The sequence below is a fragment of the Gavia stellata genome, chromosome 2 (genome assembly GCF_030936135.1).
Source record: "Gavia stellata isolate bGavSte3 chromosome 2, bGavSte3.hap2, whole genome shotgun sequence".
NCBI lineage: Eukaryota > Metazoa > Chordata > Aves > Gaviiformes > Gaviidae > Gavia > Gavia stellata.
In genome coordinates, this window is record NC_082595.1 from 63,463,346 (window position 1) to 63,480,975 (window position 17,630).

At 36.3% G+C, this 17,630-nt stretch overlaps 1 protein-coding gene across 1 annotated transcript in view; it reads left to right on the forward strand.

Annotated features, from left to right (window-relative positions):
* The window catches only part of ATG5 (autophagy related 5), an 86,860-nt gene that overhangs the window by 35,689 nt on the left and 33,541 nt on the right, over window positions 1-17,630 (forward strand). The window contains exon 6 of the mRNA XM_059834135.1: window positions 981-1,075. Within this exon, the coding sequence (XP_059690118.1) occupies window positions 981-1,075 (95 nt within the window). The remainder of the gene's footprint in view (window positions 1-980; window positions 1,076-17,630) is intronic.

Genomic DNA, 17,630 nt, shown 5'->3' on the forward strand with positions numbered 1-17,630 from the left:
GTTATACCGCCAGGCTTCTTGAGACTCAGCTGAACATTGTGCCGAGGAGGGAAAATTGCAGACTCTGTGTTCCTTCCGAAGAAACATCCGCTGTGCTTGGTGTCTTGAAGAGTTAGGGCCTATAAGGAAATTTATGCCTTGTTCTTCCCCTTCTAAAGCTGCCTTCTCCAGTAAGGCTAGCAGCAGCTTTATTCATCTTAGCTCTTCATGTTACTTTCTGTCACTTTTGGTATTTGTTGTTTGCTTGATTTGAATAATTGATTTGCATGTATAAAAGCCTTTACTGCTCTAGACCTGTGCTGTCCTTAATACATTTTAAGCACAATAAACTATTCAGTTCTTGTAATGTCTGAACAGGATGAAATGGTGTGCTGCCTTGGGCTACTTTACTAAACCTAGTTACTTGAATAATATTAACAAAAATGCGTTTCAAACATAAGCTTTTATTTTCAGGTTGTGTCATGACACTGGCAGTATATTGTTCTGATTATATCATACATTATTGCAGATTATTTAAAGATCTACATATCCAAATGTAAACCCCTCAAGAAGTTTTTCTGCAGCTTTAGTTTCTCAATACTATACATCTATTGTTCATCTATAGTTCAGAACAATTAGATGTTTTTAACAAACTGTGAGACAGTGTGGACCAGTAGCAGCAGGGAGTGGAGAACTGAAGTAATGAAATCCATGATTTGTGGCTCAGTATTTCCCTAACAGTGGGAGATACAATATGAATTCAAGTTGCTTTCTCTTTCAGTTCGATAAGTTGCCACATTGCTGTTTTCATAGGAGAATGCAGATGACTTACCTTTGGCTTCAGGCTAAATAGGGAAGAGAAACGTGGGGAGAATAAATTCATGCAGGTCAAACTTCTGTAAGAAAAGTTTGCATGTTGTTCCAGTTATGTCTCATTTATCTCTTTTAGCTGAAAAAGAATATATGTATTAATACTAACAAAATCTATTTTACCTTCACAGATAAATTTGAGCAGTTTTGGGCAATAAATCGAAAACTCATGGAGTATCCTCCAGAAGATAGTGGATTTCGATACATCCCATTTAGAATTTATCAGGTAAGAGACAATGAAATAAAACCACTTTTACCAAACTCTTCCACTGAGGTGTCATATATCATAATCTGTTTTCAGAATTATATGTTCCCTTTTCTAACATTATGGTAAAACTTTGTATGCTCATCTTTGCTGGACCCTTGAGTTGTATGAATTAGCAAAGACAAAATAGACTGTATTTATTCTAATAGGTAATTACCATTCATTATGTTGTAAGTGTGTAATACTTGAGAATGTGCTAAGGCTGGTATAGACTACGTTTGTTTGGTTTTTTTTTTTAAAAAAAGCTAATTCTGTCATTAAAAGTAACTGCTAACTATGAAGACTGCTTTGGATGTAAAATGCCCTCTGAAAGGTCTAAGTCAAACATTTCAGGAGCAACACTTTTCCCTCAACCACTATGTAGACTTCTTTTGTTGGCATTATAAGGTGAAAGTAATGGCATTGGTCTTGCATCTAGTTCTTACTAATTGTATATTTAATTATCTTATTATTTAATTGTCTTCTAATTGTATATTTTACAATCCAAAACTAGCTTTGAATATTTTTTCTGTTTTAATACACCAGCACTCTGTTTTTCTCAGCAGTTTATTTGGAGACATATGCCTTGGAATCCTTACAATTTTTTTATGGCCCCTTAGGTTTTATAGCATTAAGGTCACGATGAAGTTTGGAATTAAGTATCATTTAAAAGCTTATCTAGAATTCGTAGCCTCTCCATAAATTAAGCAGTTCTGCTCTGTTTCATCTTTGAAACACTCTCATCTATTTACATTTAAGTTTTGCACCTGTAACTATCAAAAAAAGTCCTTTATTCATAGTACTGAATAGTCTGATACTACTTTATAACAGGTTTTAATGACCGTACAAACCTACACAATCTTGCAGTGGGACTGAAGTAACTTTTAATGTTAGATAAAGACATTTACCGTCATAGTGAAACCTTAGATTGAGAACGGAAGTCAGTTATTTTGTCAGAGATCATAGCAGATGGCAAGGTTCGTATAAGAATCAAAAAGTATGTATCAGGAAAAGTAGTTCACTCACAGCATTTTGTTTGGTTGGTAACTAAGTTGTTTGTTTGTTCTCCAATCGGGGTGTTGGGGTTTTTTTTAAGTCTTTTCATAGAAATCACGTAAATGGGTTTGTGAAATGCAGGTTTTGCTGTATGAATAAGGTACAGACCTTTAAGTTATGAGGGAAATTTTCTATGATATCACGTGATTTCATGCTAATAAAACTTAAAAAAGGAAAAAAAAATCTAATTCAGTAATATCTATCCCTTTAGCTAGTAGTACTTATCTTGATTCTCATCCTCTTTTCAACTGGAAACAGTTACTTGCTGTAGTTTAAACCCAAAATATCTAACTAAGAATACAAGACCAAACACAAATAAAGATGATGCTGAGACAGCCTCTGAGAAGGTTGCTGTATATTATTTTCAGTAATGCTGCTCTTAATATTTCTAAATATTTTCAGTAATGTTACTCTTTTTTAAAAAAGAGGATGCAGGTGTTTCTAGTCTTTTTGGTTGGTTTGTTGGTTTGTGTACTGATTACTGCTCATCATAAAAGTTTATGTATCTAAAAGCATTTTCAGGAAGTGTTACAAAGGGTGAGAATATAATTTGATTCCACGCAAAGGAGTTAATTCTTGTAGTTTTAACATAATTTTACAGTACTTAGTGACAGACTTGCATATGCTGAAGTAACTGATTCAAAAGTATTTTTCAGATGTATTTAACCCCCATTCCAATTGCATTTAATTTCCATTAGTGCTGGTAGAAATCAGCTTTGCATTCTAATTGGTTGCTTGCATATGCCTCCATAAATACCTGAAAGCCAATTTATCCTGGGTTTGTATTACAGTGGACATTTATTCCTTATGTGTTTTCACATAGCATTTTTGTAGATACTTAAGGTTATACAGGTGGATGGCAGGAAATTATTAGGTATTGCCTTCAGTGGGGAGAGTTCCTCCACTTAGTCTCCATACCTTCCATTACTCAAAAATTATTAGAAGGAAATTCTGTGAAGGGAACTGCCTAGATTGTGTTTTGGCAGTATGAGATGGATGAATTTGTTTTCAAAGAAATATACCAGATTATGATATCAACTAAGAAAAATCAGTCTTAGCAACGATTAAATGTGGCTGGGAAAAGTTGCTGCAGAAAAAATGCATGCAATAAAGTGATCTGACATGCTCTTCACTGAAGGCTTGATATTTTCAAAACTCAAAGGCTCTTTCAGTTGTAAAGCTAGTCTATTAAAATACATTTCTAAAGAATAATATGAATCATACCTCGTGTGCTATCCAAATCTGATGGTGTGTGGGGGAGAAAGAGATGGCAAAAATACGAATGTCGTGCTTGGGTAAGTCAGAACTAAACTAACCACAGGTAATTTTAACAGCCCTTGTCCAGTACCCCTTCTTTTAAGTGTAGCAGCTAAGATTGGACCAGAATCCTGGAATCTATTGTAGAAGATGAAGACAAAGACTGAATATCACTAAAGATCAACTCATTTGCAATTTTAAAAGTTTGCTAAGAGATCTTAGATTTTATTACCAGCTGTCATAGTCTAAACTGTGTCGTATGGAACTTGCACCAGATGAACCTTTGACATAGGTGGAAACTTCTTCTGCCAGAGATAGTTTAAAAATAGTGATTATATTTTTGTGACACTTTTACTCACGTGCATTGAAAAAAACCAAGAAGTGCCCCACTTCATCACTTCAGAGGTATAAGCTGCTATGTCTTCAGTTGACAGTTACACGAAAACTTTTTTGCCTTTTTGTCTGATAGTACAGTTGAATAAAGTGGGTTTTTTCACTTGTTCTTTAATAGCATAGAGAAAATAATAAGAATATTTTGAGTATATTATGCATTTAAGAGTGTTGCTTTTCTTGTACAGTACTAGAGCTAGTTTGGCTTGAGGACTTTTTCCCCATGTTTATAAGACCTGCTGGTTTTGCACTTTCTAATTGAACAAACTATATGGCTGATAGATGACAGGACGTTTTCATCAGTCTTTGTCTCCAGGCACTGCATGGGGCTTATTAGTCAGGCACCAGAGAGGAGTCTCTACGTACTGATAGAGACTACCCTGATGAGCTACTGTCTGCTGTCTTATGCTGCAGATGGGAGCCCTCTGAGTCTCGGTTGTTGTGCAGTTAGTTTGCACTCATCCCCGAGTTCTGGTATCTTGCTCTCTGCCCATGTCATGCTCACCCACTTGCTCTTGCTTGCTCTTTCCCTGTCAATCTTGCTCCTTTCCTCTGGAGTCTGCCCTATGAATATATAGGATTTAAAGTTGTAAATAGCCTTTCATTCTTGAGAATAAAATTACAAAAGTATGTGAAAGAAAATGCCTTAAATCTATTCATTACAAGTTCTTCTGAGCTTTTCTAGAGTTGCACTTGGGTTAAGGCAGGCTAGCTGTTGTGTGTTTGCCAGCCCAAAAGGGGATGATCTGGGATTGTTTGTTTGCTTGTTCCTTTATCTGGGTACTGGGACATGCCATGGTACTGGAATGAGCATTTCCTTTACCTCTATTTTCTAAGGGTTTTGATTAGGTTATTAATTTTATTGCCTAATTACATAGTCGGCCTTAGCTTTGAACAGGTTTTTCCTATCATAAGTCCCTTAAGATGTTGTGATTAAATCGTACAGTCACAAATAGTTATGATGTTTATCTGCCTTAGTAATGTGAGTGAAATTCTCCATGCTTAATAATACATTGCTTAAATCCAACACTTTCCTCTTTCTGTCACAGTTGCAGTACTGAGATGTCTAAATGGTTTTAAATGTCTACCATGACCTGTCCTCTAAAAATAGCAAGGTGGGAGGGGGAAATGAAATATTCTAAGACATTACTAATATCTGGCTCAATAAATGAATCGGAAGCCGAAGCATGGCCCTTTCCCAAGCAATGGAAGGCTGTTTTATTCGTGTTTCCACAGAGCTCAGATAACCAATTGCAAAACTCATTACAAGTATGCAAATCAGTGTCACAATTTGGCCCATGTTATGACAACTACTCAAAAACTGATCAAAACAAGTTATTTGGAAAGATACTGGGTCCACCTCTAAAGTCTTCAAGTAATAAATGTATCCATCCTTTTATGCTAGTAGGTTATTAAAATCTTTTTTTGTTTTGGCTGAAAAGTCTTTGTTGCATTTCAAGGCTGAATTTGTCTGACTTCAACTCCAGTTTCTAGATTTTGTTTTGCCTTACACCACTTCAAAGTCATCTGACTTTCTAACCTCCACGTTCACTTACTGAGTGATTTCAGCAGCTTCAGTTCTTTGGAAGCTGAATCAATTAAGCTCTTTAAGCTTCTTGTCATAAGGCTCGCTTACCAGTGCTGAAGTTGGTTTTTAGTCATCTTTTCAAATACTAGCTAATATTTTGATAATCACAGGATCATTACGGTTAGAAAAGACCTGTAAGATCATCAAGTCCAACCATCAACCCAACGCCACCATGACTGCTAAACCATGTCCCAAAGTGCCACATCCACACGTTCCTTGAATACCTCCAGTGAGGATGACTCCACCGCTTCCCTGGGCAGCTTATTCCAATGCCTCACCACTCCCTCAGTAAAGAAATTTTTCCCAATATCCATCCTGAACCTCCCCTGGCGCAACTTGAGGCCATTTCCTCTTGTCCTGTCGCTAGTCCCTGGGGAGAAGAGACCAACACCCACCTCTCTGCAACCCCCTTTCAGGTAATTGTAGAGAGAAATAAGGTCTCCCCTCAGCCTCCTCTTCTCCAGGCTGAACAACCCCAGTTCCCTCAGCCGCTCCTCATAAGACTTGTGCTGCAGACCCCTCACCAGCTTCGTCACCCTTCTCTGGACACGCTCCAGCACCTCAATGTCCTTCTTGGAGTGAGGGGCCCAAAACTGAACACAGGATTCAAGGTGCAGCCTCACCAGTGCCGAGTACAGGGGCACGATCACCTCCCTGCTCCTGCTGGCCACACCATTTCTGATACAGGCCAGGATGCTGTTGGCCTTCTTGGCCACCTGGGCACACTGCTGGCTCATATTCAGCATATTCACTCATATTAATCTTCAAGATTAATATTAAAGTTAGGGAGATGTAGAGGCCAAAAGTAAAGTTTATTTCTATAGGATTCTAGGTCAAAAATACTTCAATCCCAACTCATGGTATAGAGGTAAAGTTAGCTGCTACCTGGAACTGCAAATCTGAGAATTTTTATGAAAGACGTTGAAATGCAATGACTTGTCAAGCAAAAGAACTAGAAAATGTAAGTGCTGTCGACCTGAAGAGGGCAACACAACACAGCAAGTTTCAGCATCTTGTTGGCTAGTGCAAAATGCTCTTGAATAGACTTGTGTGTAATACCTCATTTAACTTTTTTCTCATTTATTAAAAATGACATTTTCATGAAGGACCTGCTGAAAATAGATCAATTTATTTCTTAAAAACTTCCTTTTACAAAGAGGAAGTTTGAGTGAATGGGAAAATAATGTGAAATGATGGTTGATTTGTTTAACAGAGCTGCACTCAGCTGAATTTCTGTGCTGAAAAGAAAAAAGCGGACTCTGATTCATCATCAATTGAGTACACAGAATGACTTATTCTAATAACTGATGGTCAGCACTGAAGAAACAATAGCACACTTTCACTAGTTTTAAATTACTCCAAAATCAAAGCTCTCTGAATGAGAAAGTTTAAAAGCTTTGGTAGGCAAATATTTTTCCTAGTGTCTCATTATTGGAGGAGGAAAAAAAAAAACCAAACCAAACAACCCCTTCTATCAAGTATTGCACATGGGCAGCATGATCCATAAGTTGCTATGACTGCTTGTTTTCTGAACTTGATTGCTTAGTTCTGTGTTGAAAGTAATAGCAATTTCACAAGTTGTCACCTTGAGTTGAAGGTCACTGTCACCACAGTTGAAGTTCCATAATTGCGTGAGCTTTTCTGGTCCATCTAAATGCAAAATGAAATGGTCTGGCTCAAACCAATGCTGTTAAAAATGACTTTTTTACATGTTTTGTATTAAAGAATGTCCATGCAGTTCTTTTAAAAGACTTAAGGAACCCATGTGCAAGATCAGCCTTGTGCCTTTAAGAATCTCAGTACAGGATGGGGGCTGTCAATCAGAGTTTAACAGAAAAATTCTGAGATGATAAACTGTATTTGTTGTGACTAAAGTTTACATAAATATGCCCAAGTTATCTGTAAAACTGTCAATCTGCCTTGTTCAAAGCTATTGTATAAGTTGCATATTGCTCAGGGAAGGTGCTACAGAAGAGATGGGGCTATAAAACCTTGATTTGGGTAGCTTCTCTGAGCCATGGTTGAACTGTTACCAAGCTGGATAGTTTTAAGCTAGCTCAGGCTTGTCAATAGGAGCTACAGTAATCCTTCGGAGTTGAATGTAGATGTAGCTTGTATACAAAGAATAAAGTAGTTTTGCTTGTATGAAAAATACTTCGTTGAAGTTCTGCATTACATTATAACTAGTTTAAAACAATTTAGCGATATACTAGATTCTGCATATTGGGGAAGACTGGGTAGTATTTTGTTTTAAATCCTTTTTTATCTTACCAGATACTCTCAGATCTTAGAAGAATCTAGGTGTATCAAAAACCAGTAGCATCTCAGTACTTAATAAATTAACTTTGTGTAAGCAGTTATATAGATTTTTTTTGTTGTTGGCAAAAGATAAGTCAAAATACATTTTGAGTTACAATGACATAATGAACACTTTTGGTGACCAAAAAATTGTCTATGCCTAATTTGAAAATACCTTAATCTTACCAAATGTCTTCTGCATTCCCTAATCACAAATTGGTAGTTACTTTTTTAGCAAATTTTTTTTTATAAAAGTCTAATTTGTCATCTTTTCTCTGAATTGGTTTATGGTAATGAACTTGGATATAAATAAGTTTATGTAAATGTTCATGCTACAAATTTGAATTTAAACCATGAGGTTTGAATTCTTGTGGCTCTATTTCCCTAAACTGTTTTATTAAGGTAGTACTCTTGTATATTTATATATCATCCTAAATTTGTTATGAAAGTTAATATATGCATGCAATTAAAAAAATAATTGCGCTTTTCACCTCAACGTTGAGTGTTAATTCTTAAGAATATGAATATGTTGAGAGGTTGGGATCAAGACAATGAATGAAGCAGTAATTCAGTTGAATTAGGTCTGTTAGAGCTTGTAATTTAAATGCAGGGCTCGTTAGTATATTGCTGCCTTTCTTCTGATCATTAAAGCTGATCATTTTACTTCTCTGTTTCACTTGGTTTAGTCAACACAAACTAATTTGCCACTTTCACTACTTACTTCGTTATGTGGTCAGGTTCTTATTTGGTAGCAAGAGGGATATTTGCTACCTGAAACTTGTAATCCGGAGCTGTATTCCTCTGAGACTGGCTCTCATACTCTGACGTAATAGCAAAAAAGCCCCACAGCTGGTGAGCTGCTTTGCATTCAGAAAAAGAGGAAAAGTAGATATGGATTTTTTTCTTCAGAGGGATGAAGAATGTCATCTTCAAGGGTTATTTCTGTGGCTGTACAGCATATGCAGTGCCTGTTGCTTAGGAATTGAACTAGAACAAAGCATAGCCTGTGATGATGATGCAAAAAGTTAACTCTGCATAGATGAAAGTCACAGCAGTACCTGGTTTGATGTCAATGTCAGTATGCCATCTTATTTTTCCTTTACTTATTTTTGAGTAAAATAGGTAAATAAAGTAGGTTAACCTTTGCACAAAATTGAGGATTAGGAAATACAGAAAGTGTTCAGTCTTCCGGAAAGTACCAAGACTTCTATTTGCACTTTCCAGAAGACTGAAAGCAAGTTGTACACAGGTAAATGTGGAATGGAACAAACCTATGAGGAAGTGGGATATGACAGCATACTCTAGGAATACATTAAGAATTAACAAACATAAATTTCTGAAATTTTGCTATCCTTGACTATAGGAGTTTCTTCTAGTTTTCTTCTAGTTTTCTTCTAGTTTTCTTCTAGTTTTCTTCTAGTTTTCTTCTAGTTTTCTTCTAGTTTTCTTCTAGTTTTCTTCTAGTTTTCTTCTAGTTTTCTTCTAGTTTTCTTCTAGTTTTCTTCTAGTTTTCTTCTAGTTTTCTTCTAGTTTTCTTCTAGTTTTCTTCTAGTTTTCTTCTAGTTTTCTTCTAGTTTTCTTCTAGTTTTCTTCTAGTTTTCTTCTAGTTTTCTTCTAGTTTTCTTCTAGTTTTCTTCTAGTTTTCTTCTAGTTTTCTTCTAGTTTTCTTCTAGTTTTCTTCTAGTTTTCTTCTAGTTTTCTTCTAGTTTTCTTCTAGTTTTCTTCTAGTTTTCTTCTAGTTTTCTTCTAGTTTTCTTCTAGTTTTCTTCTAGTTTTCTTCTAGTTTTCTTCTAGTTTTCTTCTAGTTTTCTTCTAGTTTTCTTCTAGTTTTCTTCTAGTTTTCTTCTAGTTTTCTTCTAGTTTTCTTCTAGTTTTCTTCTAGTTTTCTTCTAGTTTTCTTCTAGTTTTCTTCTAGTTTTCTTCTAGTTTTCTTCTAGTTTTCTTCTAGTTTTCTTCTAGTTTTCTTCTAGTTTTCTTCTAGTTTTCTTCTAGTTTTCTTCTAGTTTTCTTCTAGTTTTCTTCTAGTTTTCTTCTAGTTTTCTTCTAGTTTTCTTCTAGTTTTCTTCTAGTTTTCTTCTAGTTTTCTTCTAGTTTTCTTCTAGTTTTCTTCTAGTTTTCTTCTAGTTTTCTTCTAGTTTTCTTCTAGTTTTCTTCTAGTTTTCTTCTAGTTTTCTTCTAGTTTTCTTCTAGTTTTCTTCTAGTTTTCTTCTAGTTTTCTTCTAGTTTTCTTCTAGTTTTCTTCTAGTTTTCTTCTAGTTTTCTTCTAGTTTTCTTCTAGTTTTCTTCTAGTTTTCTTCTAGTTTTCTTCTAGTTTTCTTCTAGTTTTCTTCTAGTTTTCTTCTAGTTTTCTTCTAGTTTTCTTCTAGTTTTCTTCTAGTTTTCTTCTAGTTTTCTTCTAGTTTTCTTCTAGTTATTGTAGAAAACTAAGGAGAATTACTGGTTTTAATGCTTTAAAGTAGATTGAAAGTGTTGTATGAAGTGTTATACTATTCATTGCTCTTAAGCAAACAATGTAACGTTTGCTTTTGTGGATGTAAATCCATCTCTAAAGTTGTTTGCTTCATAGGTAGTCAGTATTCTATTGCTTATTTTTATGTGAGGCTTAGGACTGCATATGTGCATAAGACACTGCAGCTGTGAAAAGCACTATTGATTTGTTGTCACTGACTCTTCAGATAACTTGGTATTTTACTGGTTGCAAATACGAATCCTTTTTGGGGAAGGAGTTTTAATACTTCAAGGCTATGCTTATATTATAGATGTCTTTGTCTTCTCAGTGCTCAGCAAAACTGTCTTTGGAACTGTTTCTTCTATTTAGTCTGTTATTTCTGGCCTTATGACCGTTGCCTGCTGTCTGTTCTGTGTGTTACCATTCTCTTGAGTGTTGACTTTCTTCTGCTTCTAGGATCTGTACAATTCACCTAAGGTTAGATAATGCAAATTCAGTTGTTCAGAGAATATAGGGCTACTTTTCCCTGCATAAGCAAATTTAACGGATCATTTGAAAGACCAGGCTACAGCCAGAATGTGGTTCAGCCATGCTTGTTAGGTATTTTGGTATGAAAGTGTTTGTGAGTGGTACTTCTGCAACTTTTGGTATGGAACTGGTAATGGAACTTCTGACAATATATACTCTTGCTAAAAATGACCCACAAGGTATAACAGGGCATTTGCTTTGGATAACATTTGTTCCAGGTTGTCCTAAAAACCTTTGATTTTTGGTACATTCTGCTTCTTGATTTCAATGCCCAGAACTCTGTTTGGCTTAGACCCTTCTTGTAAAGCAGGTGGATCATCATTACCTTTCAAACCTTTGTCCCTTTTTCTTGCAACACAGACACTGAGTAGTTTTCATAGTATTACAGATGTACTCTTTCCCTGTCAGAAATGTTGTAGCACAGATGGCACCCAATAAAATGCCTATTTAGAGAAGCAGTTTGCATTTTTAGATTGTTGTGAAGCAAAATTGCTGCCTCTGGGTAAATTATCTGCACTGTATTTTGGATTACAGCATGTACCCCTTTAGTTCTAGAAGTTTTTTAGCCCTTTCTGGCAAAGTTCACTTAGTTGGATGTATCTGTTATATATCTGCAGATGAAGAGTTTTTCAGGGTTTTTCATGTACTTAGTTGCTGATAGGCTTCTTAGACATCTTGATTTCTCTCTCCTTCCTCTTTTGTCAGAGATCTTTTTCGTCTATGGGAATCTGTTGAATGAATGAGTCTGTTCTTAAGTGTCTTTATGTTACTATTATTTGTTACTAAAGCTCCAAGCAATTCTTTAAACCAAAAGGGCTGAACTAGGCAAGCTCTTCTAGATGGTCCTTCTTATATCACTACTTAAAAGAACAATACCATGTTTTGGGCAATCCTAAATACTTAGGGTTTTCCCAGGTCAATATTCAACATGCTGTGTTGCTAGAGTCTTGTCCATAACTGCATGCATCCCAGACTGAAGCATTGCTGCACATTTTTGGTATATTGTGGGCTTTGTCCTTTTAGTTCTTCATCTGTTTGGCAAAAAACTCAAAGCACTGGCCACTTCAACACAGCTTTTTTTAACCACATATACAGTTAAGAATCTTGCCCAGGTTGGTCAGGATACAAGCAAGTATTGATTAGGGGTGAGTCTCCTTTGGCTCTAGCAATATTAGTGGCCATCTTGCAGACTTAAGGAGATTCTTCACTCATTTGTTAATTTTTGCCACGTTGTGGAAACCTAAATAATGTGGCTTTGGTGGTGCTTCAGCCTTCATTTAACAAGGGACTTTATGACCATTCTGCAAGTGATCATGCTCTGTAAGGAATACTGCTTGGAGTCACAGCATAATGAGCATTTTAAGTGTGTTCTTTAACACACCTTGAAAACAAACGTACATTCTCCATCCATCATCTGTCCAACTGTTTTCTCACAGAAACCTTGAAGAAATGTTAAATTCTTGGTTGAGAACGGAAGAAAGAGTAAACTCAGTCCTTCCATAGATGATTTGGCAGCTTGCAGAAGAAAGATTTTCTGTGGATATAAAACACATTTCACAGAAGATTTGTTATTAAATAATCCATGTTTCCCAGCAGTAATGGAATTTATCAACCAGTTGCAGACTTGCTCAGAAACAACAGTATGAAAATACCTTACTTTTAAAGGGATGCAGTTATGTCGTGGCCTTTCTTAATTTAACAGGCTTGCAACCACTCTTAAACACAGTAGACTCAAGTGTACCCAGTGGGACTGAGGTTCTACAATAAGAACTTTTTATAAAACACGCAGATCCACTTCAGATGGAAGAGAGTACAATCTCTGAACATCTCATAAGGGTCTCAGTGTCTATGCTCATAAATGTGAAGGTTCTCCTAGATAACCTTTTAATTCAAAGAACACAGGGAGTTCAACAGTGGGACCTAAGGCAAGGAAGGCTAAGTGGTATCCTGGGCTGCTTTAGGAGGAGTGTTGCCAGCAGGTCGAGGCGGGTGATCCTTCCCCTCTACTCAGCACTGGTAAGGCCACACCTGGAGTACTGTGTCCAGTTTTGGGCTCCCTAGTAGAGAAGAGGCATGGAGCTACTGGACAGAGTACAGCAAAGAGGCCACTATTAACGGACTGGTGCATCTAATAAGAGGGGGGGAAAAAAGGCTGAGAGAGCTGGGACTGTTCAGCCTAGAGAAGAAAAGGCTCAGGGGGAATCTCAGAATCACAGAATAATTAAGGCTGGAAAAGACCTGTAAGATCATCAAGTCCCACCATCAACCCAACACCACCGTGCCCACTAAACCATGTCACGAAGTGCCATGTCTACGCATTTTTTGAACACCTCCAGTGATGGTGACTCCACCACCTCCTTGGGCAGCCTGTTCCAATGCTTCACTGCTCTCTCAGTAAAGAAATTTTTCCTAATATCCAGTCTAAATCTCCCCTGGCGCAACTTGAGGCCATTTTCTCTCGTTCTATCACTAGTTACATGGGAGAAGAGAGCAACACCCACCTCTCTGCAACCCCCTTTCTCATCAATGTGTATAAATATCTGAAGGGAGAGTGCATAGAAGAAGGAGCCAGACGCTTTCCAGTGGTGCGCAGTGACAGGACTAGAAGCAGTGGGCACAAACTGAAACATGGGAGGCTCCATCTGAACATCAGGAAATACTTTCTGACTGTGAGGGTCACTGAGCACCAGCACAGGTTGTCCAGATAGGTTGTGGAGTCCCCATCCTCAGCGATAGTCAACAGCCACTTGGACATAGGTATCTGTCTATAGGTGGCCCTGACTGAGCATGGGATTTGGACCAGATGTCCTCCAGAGGTCCCTTCCAGCCTCAACCATTCTGGGATTCTGTGATTCAGAATCAACATGCTAGCATGCTGAAAAGCCATTTGGAAAACCAAAAGATGTTCTATCAAGTCACAGAAACTTAAATTGTTCCTTAGGAGCCATTGTTCTTATGAATTCTGTGACAGGCTCCTATTTGATGCTACAAAGCTGAAATCTAGGATTCCTAGAAGGATCTGAGAGAAGTTTGTGCCTTTTTTCTCCTTTATGCCCTTCTGCAATGGGATGTGACTATGTTTGACATGGACACAAAATCAGTGTGGACAGTATTATGCATCTTAAGAATAGAAGACATTGCTTCAGTTTCTACAATTTTCTAAAGTGTTACAATTAAGCCAACCCATTAGATTTTTTAATCACTTGAATTTGATAAAGGATGTGTTCTAACTAGGCATATCTTTTTCAGATTAGTAGAACATGTGCTAGGACTTTAACTTTCAAATGTTTTACGTGGTTGTAATAACTCATTTTGTTGCTATTACATAAAGCTTTTTCTAAAAGATTGTGAGGAAGCATGTTGCCAGTTTAAATAATACAGAAAAGGGTGGTATTTTATATGGTTCTTTAATCTTTTTAAAGATGAGCAACTAATGGCCCTCAACAACATGTGTGGGAGAATTAATTGAAATAGTTGCCATATTTCTCTGTAGGTTTGTAATAATGCTAAATTATTGTGTAGGAAGTTAGGATACAACTGCAGTTGCTGCACACAGTGTGCTCTGTTCAATGAAAGGCTTCAAGGAAGACATGAGTTGTTGCCCATGCATGATTAGGAGAATAGTCCTTAACCATTCATGACCAAAAATTGTTCAATATTATTGTCTAGACATAACTGTGATAAGCCCTACTACATAAAATTTTAACATTATTCCAGATGTGTTTATAATTCTAGTTGTAGCTTTAATTTGATTACAGTCTTGACTGACATATTAGTTAATTCTGGCATTAAGTATTACTTGCATCAATTTTTGACATAACATTTGCCACAGAACAGACCATAACAAGTTAAAGCTTCCACCAAGGGAACACAGCATATAATTGTTCTTGCTTTTAAAACAGTGATCATTAATGTTCAAAACCTAAAGGATTTCCAGCTTGTGTAATACTGTTAAGAGTCCTTTCAAGAATAACAAAATTCTCGCTTTACTTGATATATGTACAGGTTATAATTTTGACTTTAAGTTTATATTTTCTTGATGATGTAAAGTATGCAAATGTAAAAAAATCAGTTTGAGGTAATCTGGATACATACTTCCATAGGAGAAAAATGATCCACTGAGCAAGTTTGTATGTCCTTCATGTTATGCAATATTCTTTTAACAGTATATGTTATTTTCATATCTTACTCTTTCGTGTTACTTCAAATCTTAGGAGTAAGAAGTTTTAAAGATTTATCCAAATACACATTTGTCATGACCATATTAAAGCGTATGTACAGGTATTCATAGAATTATCTTAAGCTTCTATCTAATGATATGTTTCTTTACTACTAATTCATGTGACTGCTGTTAGTGTGAATTAAATGTATAAAGTGTAGCACATTTGTGTCATTTTTTTGTTGTTGTTGCATGCCTCTTAAAAATATTAGGGAATATAGTTTCTATTCATCACCATTAAAACTTTTAACTTCATGAAGAAACCAAAGCTTCCTTCTCACCACACAACTGCAGAAATCCTAATACAAGCACAAGAAAAACTAAAAGGATGCATTTTTTTCTATAGGTTGTCATCAGGTATATATTGTAATTTGTACAGCCACTGAAAATACGTAATTTATTAGAGCAATTTAAAATTTATTATGGGAAGAACAACTGATTTATTCTGTATGTTGACTTTACAGCTAGTCCTGCAACCCATGTCACATCCTGTCAGTGAATCGCTTTTTCTGGTGCTTCTAGATAGGTGTGTTGAGCATGTTTATACTCTTTCTTTTCGTCTTACGGTTTTTAGTTACATATTGAACATATAAAACCATTACTTAGTTCTTTTATTAAAAAAAAATTAATTAGTTCTATTTTGTAATGTGACATACCTTATTCTCTGAACAGTGATGTGACATTGCAGGTAAGCAGTTCAAAATTCTGAATAACAAAAGCAGCACCAGCCTTATTCAAAGCACAGAAAATCATAACTAGAGCATCTATTAGATGGAGTTTGCAGAGACTAATTAAATACTAGAAACAGTCTTTTATTTTTCTTGGAACGTTGTTCCAGTCCTAACAACTTGAAGAGTAAGTGAAATAGAAAAATCATCAAAGGTGTACAATAAAGCAATGGGGTGTCTGGGAGAAGCCCTCTATAGCTTGGAAGATTTGAAGGAGAGGAGCAATGATTACAGGATAAAGACAAATCACGTTGTTGTGTTTTATGCCTCTTGTAATAGAAGCTCAAAAAATACTGATGAAATTTGAAAGGTGACAGATTTCAAATGGATAAAATGAGATAATTTCCCCTTTGTGTGTGTACTTTAGCTTGTTGAGCTGAAAATCAAGGGTGAACTTGCTGCCTTACGAAAGAAATGAAGTTTATAGGTTTTTAATAGATGCTTGAGGAAGAGTGAGTTCTTTGAAGCTTCTTTCAGTGTGTGTATATGTATTTCTTGCTGAGTTTAACTTCAGCCAGTTGTCCTGCATATGGTCACTGACTGCTTGTGGTGAGATTTGATTTGGGGAGGGGGGGGGTTGCTTGAAATGCAGAGGAAGAGTTGTAACTTTCATTAAGCTTGTTTTACTGGGGCTCTGTGAAGGCTTCTTACAACCTACTGTTTTAATATTTCAAATGAAGTCTAGCCGAGGGAAATGGAGGAGAGCAGTCACTGAATTTTAGCTGAGTCTCTGTAAAGGTATAAAAATAAAGGCTAAATCTGAGTAATCAGTTTGTGAGGTCTGCTGTTGGGAGAGTTTTCTTTAGTCTGAATGGCACTAACATGCTTTCTAAGAGAATGGTATGTTCCTTCTAGCAAAGAAGTTGGCAAGGATAAATTATGTGTGCTGGTAGCAGTGTGACCAGTGCTTCCGACGACATTATTTAAAATAAGGGGACCATGGGTTTTTTTAAAAATAAATAGATTAAAATTTCTATTTTTGTGTGATTAATTTTGATCCTGGTTGAGCATTGAGTTTCCTGAAGGTAACCTCTCATTTTGTCACTGGCAAGTTCTGCATAGCCTGAGATGCTGTGCTCTAGAGTGGCAGAGACAAACTTGCACTGCAGCTGTAAATTAGGCTTTGTGTAGAAATAAGCTGGTTTTACCTTTTTTTTGTCAAGTGGGACAAGCTTATAGAAATACCTTGTTTCAATATTCTAGCAGAATAAATATTACCATCATTTGAATTTCCTCACTTTTCTGTGTCTATTGTCATCAGAAAGCAGCGATTTGCAAACAGACCTTTAAAGCGTTAGTCAAGAGCGTTGCAGAGTTTTGAGCGTTGGAGCAATTAGAAATAGTTACCTTGTGTCCTCATAAACTAAGCCAAAAAGAAAGGTATAAACTTGAGCCCATCTATCTCTGAAAGCCTCGGTTGGTTTTCACACTGGAATTGTTTCACTGTAAATCTGTGGGCTTAAAAAGTGAGAGAACGGCTTTTCTTGAAACTCATTGCATTCTGGCAGCTTAAGAGCTCCTACAGATTCTTTGGAGGGAACAGAGATAAAAGTCAGTTAAAATCGTCGAATAACAGAATTACAAATTCTGTTCACTCTGTTTTTTGTTTGTTTGTTTTTTTCCTCCACCCTGGTCTGTGGACTGCTAGCATTGAATTTGATACATTGAAGTAAAATAATCACATAAGGAAACAGAGGAAGTTAATTAATGCTTTTTAATGCAGAAATTCAGATAACTTAAGATTTAGTAAAGCAATATGAATATTCTTGTTAGGAAAAGGCTTCCTTCATTTGTGTTGAAATGAATAAATGACCTTTTATTGAATTCTTGGGAAGTGGACACAATACAAACATGGATTATTTTCACAGGTTTTTTTAAAAACCTGTAGGTTGGCGGCTCACTTACTGGAATGTAGTGTTTGTGCATAGGTATAGTATACTACAATTCAGTAGTGAAAATGAAGTTATCCTGATGTTGTGTTTTGGCACTTAAATAATGGATTTCAAGTTATGCTATAACTTGAA